Below are 14,301 nucleotides of genomic sequence, written 5' to 3'. Positions count from 1 at the left end.
TGTGGGCTATTCCCCTCAGCATATGTTAAATTCTCTCCCACTTACAGGAAAAACATGTTCTTTCAACCAGCTTCTTCCTTAAGTTATCATCTTGTCTTCTCCCCTTTCCTGGCCAATTCCTGGATCACTACCCATTTATCACCTAACTTCCTATAACCTCCTTCAGCCATTATTTCACTAAAATGTTCCCTTCGAGGTCCTCAACAACCTTCCAATTACTAATACCAGAAGCTTTACGTTCTCTTTCTCTTCAACCTTTGTTACACTCAACTCTGTAACTTTGTTTCAGTTATCTACTGCTACATAACGTACCATTCCCAAACTTATGTTTTAAAACCACAATGATTATTCTTTCTGATTCTGTGGGGTCAGGAATTCAAACAGGGCTCAGCTGGCCTTGTGCTCCATGTGGCAATGGCTGGTGTCACTCACTCGGCTCCATTCAGCAGCAGATGGGATAGGGTGGAAGGTTCAAGGTTTTACTCACATCTGCTGCCTCATGATCCTCCCACGTGGCCAGCTGGGGCCTCTCACAGCATGGTGGTCTGAGGTAGCTGGACTTCTAGTATGGCAGCTGGATTCCAAGAGGGAGGAAATGGAAGCTCCCAGTCTCCTGTAAGGCCTGGGCTTGGAAGCACCAGAACATTATTTCCACTATATTCCCACTGGTGAAACCAAGTCACATGCCCAGCCCACATTCAAAGGGGAAGGGAGAGACTTCACCTCCTGAGAGAAGAATGGCAAAGAATCTGTGACCATCTTTAAGACACCACCTATCTAAGTCTTTCCTGACATTCGCCTTTCTCTTGTCTTAGCTTCTGTACTATACCCTACTCTAGGTTAATGGCTTTCAATTTCTTTTTACCTTGACCCACAGTAAGATATACATTCTACATTGTAACCTAGGATATCAACACACACTCATAAAAAGTGAAACAAGGGGCCTGCCTGGTGGCGCAGTAGTTAAGTGCGTGCACTCTGCTTCGGCGGCCTGGGGTTACAGGTTCGGATCCTGGGCGTGCACCGACGCACCGCTTGTCAAGCCATGCTGTGGCAGCGTCCCATATAAAGTAGAGGAAGATGGGCACGGATGTTAGCCCAGGGCCAATCTTCCTTAGCAAAAAAGAGGAGGATTGGCATCAGATGTTAGCTCAGGGCTGATCTTCCTCACACACAAAAAAAAGTGAAACAAAAGTTTCACAGTACGTACCTTTATTACAACACAATACACTCTAATATTTTCTATTCTATAGTTTTTTATAAATGCTGTGTTATTGTTCACAAACATAGCTTCCCTTCTCTGAAGAGGATTATATTCTACAGCCTCACTGATGGCAGACTTGGTCACATGACTTGCTCTGTCCAATGCAGTGTGAGGAGTGACAAATGTCACTCCCAGGTTTTAAAATGCAGTGCGTGGTCCACTATTTCCTTTCTATCTTCTGCCATGAGACTGGAATATTCCAGATAGAAGCTACTCCATCAATCTGGAATCTGGAGTTAAGAGTGCATGGAGAGAACATGGGTGCAGCCTAGCCTCAAAAGACTTGCATCATGAACAACAAACAAATCTTTGTTGTTAAATGCCCCTGATACTGTGTTACTGTAGCACAGTCTGCCATATCTTGACTGAGCCGCTGGCTGCAACCCACTGAAGTGATTTCAGGATCCACTAACAGACTGCAGCCAATAGTTTGGAAAATTATTATACCTTTTGCCTCTTCCTCCTCTTCACCACCCTTTCCAACAAATTAAGTCATTTCCCTAATATACATGTATGACCTGTTTCTTTTCTCTCTTAACAATGTTCCTTGGCAAATCCCATATATGGTCTTCATTATTTCTCGTTTGGACTAGTAAACTTGCCTATTACTTGGTTGTTCATTTTCTATTCTATACTCTCTCCCCATTTCATTCTCTTTTTCACTGAGAGATTAATTTACCTGACGCATGACTATTATCATCACACATCCTTCAGTGGTTCCTTGCTGTTCAGAAAAGAGAGTCCAAACCCCCTAGTCTGAACTTTCTTGCCCCTCCCCTTCTATCAGCCTAGGTTCTCATACCCCACTGCTCCCTTCATGCACACTAATGCTGCATACAATCAGACTACCTATTGCTCTCTTCATGTGCCCAGTGATAAAAACCATTTCTCTTTTCTTCATACTATTCCCACTGCTTAGAATGCATGGTGACCCCTCCCCCAAACATCAAATTCTCTACTTCTAAATCCTTCTAAATACTGACTCATCCTTTCCCTGTTCAAATACCAGCTCTTCCATGCAGCTTTTTCTGGTCTTTCCAATTAGAAGCCACCTCTCTCTTCAAAACGTTCAGAGCCTTACGGTACTTCCTCATTTTCCCTTCTGTTTCTCATCACTTAATCTAGGGACAGGACTCTGACAACAGTTACTCTGACAAATGAATTACTGCCTATTCTTCCTCCTCCCTCTATATTATCTCAACTGTTGCACACAGTTTAGTGATATTATATTAATGTTTCTCATAAGCATGTCTAACTTTGACTACAGACATGAAGGTTCATCAGAGTAGTGTTAAGTGCACCACAGATAGTCTCAGTAATCTCATCGTTGGCAGAATATTTGAATTTATTTTTTTCCCTAATGTAGATGAGATGTACTCCTGAATCAACAAATACATGATCTAACATGCTATTTTAACTCTTTCAGTAAGATTTTTCAAGCTTCTTGGCTATACTTGTGGTGTGTTTTGAGTCTCTAAAACTTTGAGTATCTAAAACTCCACTGGAGATCCCAAAAGAAACAAAAGAAAAAAAGGCTCTGAGCAATAACAAATCCATGTACTTAATTTTGTCAATTTTACTCTTGTATCTTCATTTAAACCTGTTCATTCTTACTTGAGACAAAATTCTAACATGGTTATCTGTTTTCCCTACTCATAGCAAATTAATAGCAACGAATTTTAGGTAGGTAAGAGAAGTGGCACCTAATGCTGAGTGAGGAGATAGAAAAACTACAAAATAAATTGACAAGAGAAATTTTTTTAAAAAGCACTATCATCTAAAAAATTTCAGGACAGAGGCAAAATCCCTTTGATTGTAGTATAGTAACACTATCAAAATGATGTCCTTGAATCACTAATTCCTCCATAGTCAATATTCATTCTTGAAGAAGGCAGATAAGAAAATAACTACTACAAAGCTATAGTAACCAAAACAGCATGGCACTGGCACAAAAACAGATACACAGATCAATGGAATAGAATCGAAAGCCCAGAAATAAACCCACACATCTATGGACAGCTAATCTTTGACAAAGGAGCCAAGAACATACAATGGAGAAAAGAAAGTCTCTTCAACAAATGGTGTTTGGAAAACTGGATAGCCACGTGCAAAAAAATGAAAGTAGACCCTTACCTTACACCATACACAAAAATTAACTCAAAATGGGTTAAAGACTTGAATGTAAGACCTGAAACTATGAAACTTCTAGAAGAAAACATAGGCAGTATGCTCTTCGACATCGGTCTTAGCAACATATTTTCAAGCACCATGTCTGACCAGGCAAGAGAAACAATAGAAAAAATAAACAAATGGGACTACATCAAACTAAAAACCTTCTGCACAGCAAAGGAAACCATCAACAAAACGAAAAGACAACCTAACAATTGGGAGAAAATATTTGCAAACCATACATCTGATAAGGGGTTAATCTCCAAAATATATAAAGAACTCATGCATCTCAACAACAAAAAAAACTAACAACACAATTAAAAAATGGGCAAAAGACCTGAACAGACATTTCTCCAAAGAAGATATACAGATGGCCAACAGACACATGAAAAGATGTTCAAAATCATTAACTATCAGGGAAATGCAAATCAAAACTATGATGAGATATCATCTCATGCCCATCAGAATGGCTATAATTAACAAGACAGGAAACAACATGTGTTGGAGAGGATGTGGAGAGAAGGGAACTCTCATACACTGCTGGTGGGAGTGCAAACTGGTGCAGCCACTATGGAAAACAGTATGGAGATTCCTCAAAAAATCAAGGATAGAACTACCATATGATCCAGCTATCCCACTGCTGGGTATTTATCCAAAGAACTTGAAAACACCAATGCGTAAAGATACATGCACCCCTGTGTTCATTGCAGCGTTATTCACAATAGCCAAGACTTGGAAGCAACCTAAGTGCCCATCAAGGGACGAATGGATAAAGAAGATGTGGTATATATATACACAATGGAATACTACTCAGCCATAAGAAACGATGAAATCCAGCCATTTGTGACAACACGGATGGACTTTGAGGGTATTATGCAAAGTGAAATAAGTCAGAGGGAGAAGGTCAAATACCGTATGATTTCCTTCATTAAGTAGTAGATAATAACAATAATAAACAAACACATAGAGACAGAGATTCGATTGGTGGTTACCAGAGGGGACGCGGGGAGGGAGGAGGGTGAAAGGGATAATTCAGCACATGTGTGTGGTGATGGGTTGTAATTGGTATTTGAGAGGTGAACATGATGTAATCCATGCAGAAATAGAAGTATAATGATGTACACCTGAAATTTTTACAATGTTATAAACCAGTTACTGCAATAAAAATTAAAAAAAAAGAAAACATATTTTAGACAAATTTTTATGCAATTGGATAAAATAGTCTAGTGCTTAAAGAAGTGAGTTTAAGTAATCTGGAAATGTCATTTAGAGAGAAGATATTTTTGCTAACCAAACAGACAAAGGAAGCTCTATGTTATTGTGCATTTTCCCCAAAGAAAGCCAAATAATATAAAAAATTAAGTTTAAGGCTCTGATACCCCTGGAAGGGGAAGAAGTGTTATCATTAAATACTATATACATTCTTAGAGGAAAATAAAAGTTAAATTACTTGAAGTTCACCTCATGACTCAGTGCAGAGCCCAGTTAAGAATCAAGGGCTTTCAATTCCCAAAACTGAACTTCACGCAAATTTATTGGCGAGATCAGATGGCACATTTTTAACGTACAGAGGATTGATGTTAAGAGAAAGAAGATTCTAGATAGTGAGGATAAGACTACTACTTTTTTGTTCCCATGTCATCCCCTCACCCCAAATTGCTAGAGCAGTATTCATGGAGTCTCCTATTCCTTCAGCTGCAACGTAATGAGTTGCGTGAAGCTAGCTGTCTACATTCCAGGAACATACCATACTATCTGTAGGCTCTGCTGTCATCCAAAGGTTGAAAGAGCCATCAAATATCTTTTTAGTCTCTCTTTATACCCACAGCTAATATAACTGTACCCCATTCCTGGTTTCAGACAGAACAGAGGCTGAATCCTGGTAAGCCACTTTTTGCTCAGTTCCCACCTATAAAATGAAAGATGGGACTAGATTATCTCTAAAGCCCATCTCAGTTCTAAGATCCTATGAGTCTAAAATTGTGTTTATTATTATAAGTCATGACAGCTACTATTTAACAGTCTTCCAATTACTTATTTTCTCAGGCTTCTTTTTAAATTCTTTATTCTGGACATTACTGTCAAAATAGATGAAGAATTCCTATAATTCTAGGTACCAAATTTGCTTAAAGAAACAAAAAATTTTTAAGACCAGATTTTTAAAAGAGCGAATTTTTTTAATGTTTTAATTTTTTTTGTGAGGAAGATTAGCCCTGAGCTAACATCCGTTGCCAATCCTCCTCTGTTTGCTGAGGAAGATTGGCCCTGGGCTAACATCCGTACCCATCTTCCTCTACTTTATATGGGATGCTGTCACAGCATGGCTTTACAAGCCGTGCATCGGTCCGCACCCGGGGTTCCAAACCTGCGAACCCCGGGCCACCGAAGTAGAGTGCGTGAACTTAACTGTTACGCCACTGGGCTGGCCCCTAATTATTTTTTTTAGTATATTAAAATATAGGTCAGTCACTATGTCTGAAATATGCAATAAGTCTCTTAAAATGATTTTAAGACCAAAGTTTCCTATAATTAGTTACAAAAATATTGCAAGGAACTGAACCAAAATAAAACCAAATAAACCAGCTATTAAACTACACATATGTCCTTAAAATCTTATAGGAGTCAAAAATTCCAGTAAAAATAACAGAAGAGATGGAAACACAAGTTTCTTATTATCACACTTCAGATGTTATAAAACATAACAGCTACCTTATTTTTTGGCAAAATGATTAAGGATTGCAACACTCTGGCTTACACAAACTTATTTGATTGTCAAATGCATCTTAAATGGAGCGTGTCATGCTAACTTCAGGCATGCAGGCACTGTGCTGTCTTAGAGTAGCCTAGAGACACTGAAATTTCAACACTTCACCAGGGGTCACACCACTCATATTAGCTGGGCCAGGTGTTTAAAGAGGGGTGGCGGGACTTCAACAGTGTAGTTAATTGAAACCAGATAAAGCTTTTGAATAATAAAAAAAAACATACAGATGTTCACCCTCCTTCCCGGGTGATCTTTATGGACAATTTATTGCAAGCATTATTTTCTAGAATACACCCTTTTTAAGAAAACACAGTTTCATATGCCTCTCTGAAAACTCTATAATCACAGTATGAGTTATGTCTCCAAAAACAGACTAGGTTAAGCTTCCGTTTCATGTTCCTTTTCCCTTTTCACCACTATTCGTGCAAGGGCAAGAACACATGAAAGTAGACCAATAATTAGAAAGTTATCAAGCTGAAGAAGCTGTAAGAAGCTACATTTACCTTAAGATGCATTGAACTTCTTTCCCAATAGACACTGTGAACACAAGCCAAAAAAGAGAGATGGGTTCAAAACAAATGTGTTGAACAACTGCTTTCAAATATGCACAAGAGAAACTGTATATTACATGCAGAATGGATGTAGAACAAACAAACAAAAACCAAAAGGACAGATCTGTAAGTTAATAAACTGTGAAGGACTCAGAAATGACTATTTTCTTCCCTATGTTTATAGAGGAGTGTATTCATCAGGGTTCTCCAGAGAAACAGGACCAATAGCATATATATATATATAAAAGGAGATTTATCATAGGAATTGGCTCGCGTGATTATGGAGGCTGAGAAGTCCCACAATAAGCCGTCAGCAAGCTGAGACCCAGGACAGCCGTGATATAATTCAGTCCGAGTTAGAAGGCCTGAGAACCAGGAGAGCTGGCGGTGTAACTCCTAGTCAGAGGCCAAAGACCTGAGAACTAAGGGTGCCACTGGTATAAATCCCGAAGTCTGGAGGCCAGAGAACCCAGAGCTCCAAGGTCTGAAGGCAGGAGAAGATGGATGTCCCAGGTCAGGAGGAGAGAGAGAACTTGCCCTTCCTCCAAATTTTTGTTCCATTTGGGCCCTTACCGGATTGGACGAGGCCAGTGAGTGCAGATCTTCTCTACTCAGTCTACTGATTCAAATGCTAATCTCTTTCAGAAACATCCTCACAGACACACCCAGAAATTATTTTTTTCCAGCTATCTGGGTATCCCTTAGCTCCGTCAAGCTGACACAAAAAATTAACCATCACAAATAGTAATGCTATTATTATTTCAAATATGCAAGTACTCTTTTTAAAATGTTTTTAAAGCTTTTAAAACACCTGGAACAACTAATAACCAAAACTTGTATTTCTTATCAGTTTGCTACATTTTATTTGACAGGACCAAGTCACTTCCTACACTGGGAAATACACTCAATATTTTAATTTATATATATATCTGTATGTCTACATGATTAATTGTACACCACACAAGTGACATCCTAACTGTAGTAGTGGTGGGGTAGGCAGCTTCTGACATGGCCTCCAGTGATACCACCTTCTAAAATTCATGTTCTAGTGTAATCCTCTCCTCTTGAGGGGGGGATGGACCTAGTGATTTGCTCCTAACAAGCAGAATATTGTAAAAGTAATGGGATATCATTTCTGTAATTAGGTTATAGCCTGTGACTTCCATCTTGCCAGCAGACTCTTTCTCTGGCTTTTCTCCCACACTTGCTCTGATGAGGTAAGTTAGAAAGACCCAAATGTTAAGGAATTGAGGGTGGCCTCTACCCATCTGCCAGGGATGAACCAAGGCCCTCAGTCCAACAACCCTCGAGGAACTGAGTCCTGCCAACAACCATGTGAGTGAGCTTGAAAGCAGATCCTTCTCAATTTAAATCTTTGGATGAGATGTTGCCTTGGAAGATGCCTTGATTACAGTCTTACGGGAGAGCCTGAAGCAGAGGACCCAGCTAAGTTGTGGCCAGATCCCAGACACACAGAAACTGTGAGACAATAAATGTGTATTGTTTTATGCTGTCAAGTTTTGGGGCAATTTGTTACACAGCTGTAGATAACTAATACAGTAGTTAACCTAATGACTGAGCCAATGATTCCACTGTCATTTCCATCATCATAATAATAGCTAATTACCTATAGGAAACTTTTAAGTTTTAGGCACCATTCTTAATTCTTTATATAATTCCTCACAAAAATCCTTTGAACATTTAAATCCTTAAAATGTTGAAGAAAATTTTATTATCCCCATTTTACAGATGAGGAAACAAAGGTACAGAGATTCAATAACTTGTCCAAGGTCACACAAACAAAATACGACAGCAAATATTTGAACCTAAGTGTCTTGGCTCTAGAGCCAGGGCTCATAGCAACTGTGCAAACAGAACTACTAAGTGGCAAGGCTGGACACTGTACAGATGGTAAGCTCATAACATAGTACTAGAGAGGAGATTTAGAAGGCACAAAGAGATTAGAAGCCATGCAAAATGCTAAAAACAAAAATTAAGTCTGCTTTGTGACCTAGACACCTTACCTAGGGAGAAAAATCAGAGTAGAAGCACTAATACAGTGAATGGAGTGAAATCTTGAATTTATTGAATTTACACTTAGAAATGAAAAATACATTTTCTTATACCCAATAAGAGAAAATTAACAACCTCCATTTGGTATTAAAAACCACACCCAGGAAGGCTATAGTCATACTTTTCCTAAAGGCGATTGATTATGAGTAAGAAGTAAGTGCGTCAAGCTGGTAGGAAAAGGAATGAATCCCTAGTAAGCTCCAAGACTCTACTGGAGATATTTTATCACATGGAGTGAGAAAAGTCAAAACCCTAAGATAGACAGATTCCACGAAGGAATCACTCCATATCTTGCATTCAGATTACTAGGTTAAATAGCATGCCTTCATGCTCCTACACACCCAGTACTTACCTAAGATGGTAGTTATCACACCTATGGGTTAGTTTGTCTCCTTCGTTAGACTTCAGACTCTCTTACCCCAAAAACTGTCCTATTCACTGGGATGTCCTCAAAACACAGCACAGGGCCTGACACACAGCAAAGTGTTTAATATACGTTTGCTGAATGAAGAAATAATTTATGTTGAAGAAATAATTTACGACCTATCCATTCAACGGGTCACTTCAATGGTATATATTAGTGAGAGTACAAGTTTTTGTTTTGTTTTGAAGTTTCTTGTAGTTCACTAGCTTTTCTGGGCACTTTACATAGGTCTTTGTGTCTCTAGTGTCTCACTTAGTATCTGGAACATAGTGACACCCAGTGAGTATTTGTGAATGAATGAATGAATGAGTGTCTCAAAAAAGCTGCCAAGCTATAGAACAGATAGGCATCCAGACTTATGACTAATAAAGATTTAGTGTTCCATAAGGACAGCTGTTTGCCTACCAACGATGATGATGATGACAAATTTTCTTCCTTTTGAGGAGGCATGAACATTTGCAAAATACTCTTTCAATAAAGACACATTCTTGTCTAGGTCTTAGCTAGTGACTGCTCTTAAATATTTCTTTATAAAAGACAACAAGTTATACATAACTTAAGAATTCCAGATAACCCTAGATTAAAAAGCATTCATTTGGAAAATTCCTACCTCCTTCAGCATTATTTTTTGTTATGGAATGTTATGGAAATTGCGTGATGTGGAGACAAGGACAAGGAGAGCTACCAAGTATCCCTCTCTCTGTTCTATTTATCAATTAAACAAGAGACAAAAGAGCAAAGGAAAGCCGAGGAAGACTTGTGTCTAAGTGCATAACCAAGCACCTAGAGTCACCTCCTGAGGCATACTTACTGGGAGCTCAGGGGCATGCTTCAAAATCTGCAGGGAAATATAGCTGCCTATTGAATGGCCAATGATCACAAGTTTCACTTCCTTTGGCACATGAGTTCTCAGGAAGGCTAGCTTGTGTTCTACTTGACCACGGAGTCCATAGATGTCCTTAATTTCTTGAGCATTTGGATCTAAAAGCAAAAATATGAGCATGTTTTCATTCAATAAGTGAAAGTAATAAATTCACTGGGAAAAATATCTTTAAAAAATAACTACCAATAGTAGTAACCATTTATTTAAAGCCTACAATGTGCTAGCTACAGTGTTAGGCGCTTTGTTTAAATTTTATCAACTAATCCCCACAACAACCCTGGAAAGGAAGTATTATTATTTCAATTTTATAGATGAAAATATCAAAGCTTACAGACATTAGGTGATAGACTAACAGTCACATACCTATTAAGTGGGAGAGGTGAGATTCAAACCCAGGTCTCTCTGTCCTCAAAGCCCATGAACTTTCAACTATTCCATGAACTCCTGTTAACTTAGGCCAATGGTTCTCAAACTTGAGCATGCATCAGAATCCTCTGGAGGGCTTATTAAAACACTGATGGCTGGGCCCCACCACCAGAGTCCCTGATTTAGTGGGTCTGGGTTTGGGCCCGAGAATTTGCATTTCTAAGTTTCAAGGAGATGTTGCTGGTCCCAGGACCACACTTTGAGAACCACTGGTTAGGCTAATTTACTTTATTAATAGACAACTAAGAAAATTCATGACACTGCTTCATTATTTTAGATAATCTTTGTTTGTTTGAAGAACTCAGATTGAAAGACTTAAATAGAAATGATGTAAACTGTTCCTTTTAACCAGCATAGTCCTGACCTGAAATATCCTTTTTTTCTTTCACAAATGCAACTGTTTTCTAGATTCTTCAAGAGCTAATTAAAACTTTATTTAGCTAATCTTCAAGAAAAAGAAGTACTTTGTGCTTAACCAGTACCCCACTCTTATTATAGCACTTTATCACACTTGTATAATTGTCTGTTTATTTTCTCTCTTAGGCTGTAAGCTCTGTGAGCTCCTTGAAGGCCAGGTCCATCTCTTCATCTCTGTGTCCTCTGTAACTAGCACAGTAAATATTATTGTTGAGTGAAACTATGAACTGACTAGATGATCTCTGAGGATGCTGCCAGCTCTGATAGTCTATAAATATAGAAAACTTCAATGGATTTTCCCTATGAACATATACACAATCCCAATGACAGCATGTACTATTTAAAAATACCACAACGTAGTCAATTGCTTCCTAAAATTTGAATCACTGGAATACTAAATTTCTCGCCTTCCTGACTCCTGCAAATTACTAATGCAAACTATAATTTTTAATCAAAAGGTACCCAGAACTCATTACGAAGGACTGCTCTTCCGTTTTATCTGTACATGCTGTTTTTATTTCCTTCATGCTCAGGTCCTGTTGTTAGTCTGGCTAACTACTCTTCATCCTTCAGACTCTCAACAAGTGTTATCTTCTCTGAGAAGCCTTTTCATGATTCAGCGGGTTGAGGAGTAAAGTCACTTTCCTTTCAGTTTCCACAACATTCCCCGTTTATCTCACTACACTACTCCTAATTTACTCCTACTTTACAGTTCATGCTTGCTTATCTCTGTTCCCCAATGCCGGGCATACAGTTATTGAAGGGCTTTTTATTGAATCAATGAGGCTTAGTTCCCTATTGCTGTTGGTGGTACTGATCTCCTGGGTAAGACATGTCTGCCCTAATCTTCTCAGGTCAGCGTAGAATTCATTCTCCATTTAACAAAGAAGTTCAGCATATAACAGAATTGGGAAGAGATAGAATCTGGAAATCTGACTTCAGTAGGGCTCCTGATGGCTCCAAATACAAATGTTTAATTAATATTATATTTAAGTTTGAGTAGTCTATACACTCCTCTACTCTCAGTGTATCTTCTCTCATCACTCCACCCTCATCACTCCACCCAGATGTGAACATACTGTTCTCTGATACCCCAAAACAAACACCTATAATATTTGCAAACCAAGTTACTTTTCAAAATATACAACGTTTGAAAACGTCAAAGTCTTCCTTTCATTAGGACAGTATGGTGTACTACAAAGATCATGGGCACTGGAGACAAGATATATCTGGGTCTAAATCCCAGCTAAGCACCGTACTAACTGGGTGACTTGGGCAAATCCTTTAACCTGGCTTCAGTCTCCTCATATTTATAACAGAGATAATAATTTTAGCCTCCTAGGAATGCTGTTTGCATAACACTTTTAAAGCACATAGCACAAAGTGTCTAGCATAAACTGTTGGAGAAATGAAAGTTACGATTGCTATCATTTTAATGCCTGTCATTTAAGTTTTCCCATAAATACATACCAAGAACACTTATATAGTTAAAGCAAAGAGAAATAAAATGAGGTAAATGCAATAAACATTTTAAAACTTCACTGACACCAGAGATAAGGTCCTAAAATATATTTCAGATGAATTTCAACGAATATTATAATTTAAATGATTATTCAAATGAATATTTCAGAGATAAATCTGGCTTTACTTTTGGGACTGCTCAGTAGATTTCCAAGATAAACACACTACCTGCTAGTGTTTGCTGAAGTAATGAGATTAATGGGCAAAGTACTTTCTATAGATAAGTAATCAATGATAGAAAATTTAACTGTGCTATCTGGACATTATTTTAGTAGAAAAATTAAAGGTTGAAAGACTGTCTACTTGACTATATATTTTCATGCCTATTATTATTTTAATATACTCCGAAAAAATGCCAGGAATCATTAACTTAGTCTCCATAAAATACAGTAAAAAATTACATTCAATTGTATCAAAATCAGAAGAATGATAATATGGAAATGATTTATACCATTCTTTCTACAGGGAGAATGTACTCCAAATTATAATTAACTAAGCACATTTGGAATATAATCTGTTTCTAAATTGAGAACTGCCTGAATTGATAGATGGTAATCCAATTCACCACACCTTTATCAATACATGATCCTGAATATGACACTGACAGTTCCCTTTTAGAACCTGACTCTATCTCTTAGAGCCATTTCTATGGAATTCACTTTACAGCTCATTTATCGATTCTGGAGTTTATTTCAAAAGGTACATATAATCTATTCCTAAGTAGTTCATAGAGGAATTAAGCAACATCAGTACTTCACATTTACTTTTCATTTAGTTGTTCAAACGGACTGATCTAGTTATTAAAATTTTATCAATTTTGTGTTAAAATATTATGCATCCCTTACAGCTTCAGGACACAGGTAAATCTGATAACTATTATTTTCTTTCATTTCACATGAATGAAATTGACACTCTGACAGAAAACAGTGACTAACTGGCCCATGGTAATACTGAAAATACAAATATAAATACAATCTACTCCCCTTGTCTTCAAGGAGTTCACAGTCTAATAAGAGGAAACAGAAATAGATAAAAACACAATTACAAAATACTGAAGTAAGTATATATCAAGCATTTCCTTGAGAAAAGAACAGGGTCTCACTGGATCACAATAGAAATCTCTTCAGATTCATAAAAAGTACTGTGCCTTTCTCCAAGTAACCCAAGATAAAAACCTAGAAAGTATTCTTTACTACATGCACATTACTATAAATGTATAACTTTTCATATTTGAATGCAATCATAATGGTCTAAATTTAACTATACATACACACATATGTATATCTAGCTATACATTGAATATAAATGCATAAGTTTTACTATATATTATCACACAAGCAGTATTTACAAGTCATCTATGACCCCAGAACTAAAGACTGGAGATTAGCACTACATGAGCCTTTGGCTAGGACTGACCCTGTAGGGGGTAACTCTCTAAATCTTACACCAGAGTCTTCTCAACTAGCAAACTCTTCCGTCCTGCCCCCATCATTACTCCAACCCCCATCATTACTCCAAAGTTATTCCTTAATATACCTTTAGTTAAACAATTTACATATAGAGATTAAAAGGCTAAAATTGCACTTCATATTTTAAAGAATGCTTTGAGCAAGATGAATATACAGTTTACTCTTTAGGTAAAGTTTTAAAAACACAAAACAATATCATATGCTGTTCATCGTTATATATGTAACTAAAAATATAAAGAGATGTGAAATTTACTCTAAATTCATGACAGTAGAACTGGAGATACGATACCAAAAAATGAAACTTTTTCGGTATTGTTTTATTTGATTAAAAACAAATATT

The 14,301-nt window shown here is 37.5% G+C and overlaps 1 protein-coding gene across 6 annotated transcripts in view; it reads right to left on the bottom strand.

Moving 5' to 3' along the window:
• Nucleotides 1–14,301, bottom strand: part of LDAH (lipid droplet associated hydrolase) — a 102,144-nt gene that overhangs the window by 55,976 nt on the left and 31,867 nt on the right. For 5 of the 6 annotated variants that reach the window (XM_058551726.1, XM_058551728.1, XM_058551731.1 and 2 more), the window contains one exon: nt 10,057–10,226. In XM_058551726.1, the coding sequence (XP_058407709.1) occupies nt 10,057–10,226 (170 nt within the window). Of the gene's footprint in view, nt 1–6,700; nt 6,735–10,056; nt 10,227–14,301 lie in introns of all 6 variants that reach the window. The other variant, XM_058551732.1, reaches the window with a different exon arrangement.

This window comes from Diceros bicornis, chromosome 12 (genome assembly GCF_020826845.1).
Source record: "Diceros bicornis minor isolate mBicDic1 chromosome 12, mDicBic1.mat.cur, whole genome shotgun sequence".
NCBI classification, from domain to species: domain Eukaryota; kingdom Metazoa; phylum Chordata; class Mammalia; order Perissodactyla; family Rhinocerotidae; genus Diceros; species Diceros bicornis.
This window is presented reverse-complemented; position numbering and strand designations above follow the sequence as displayed.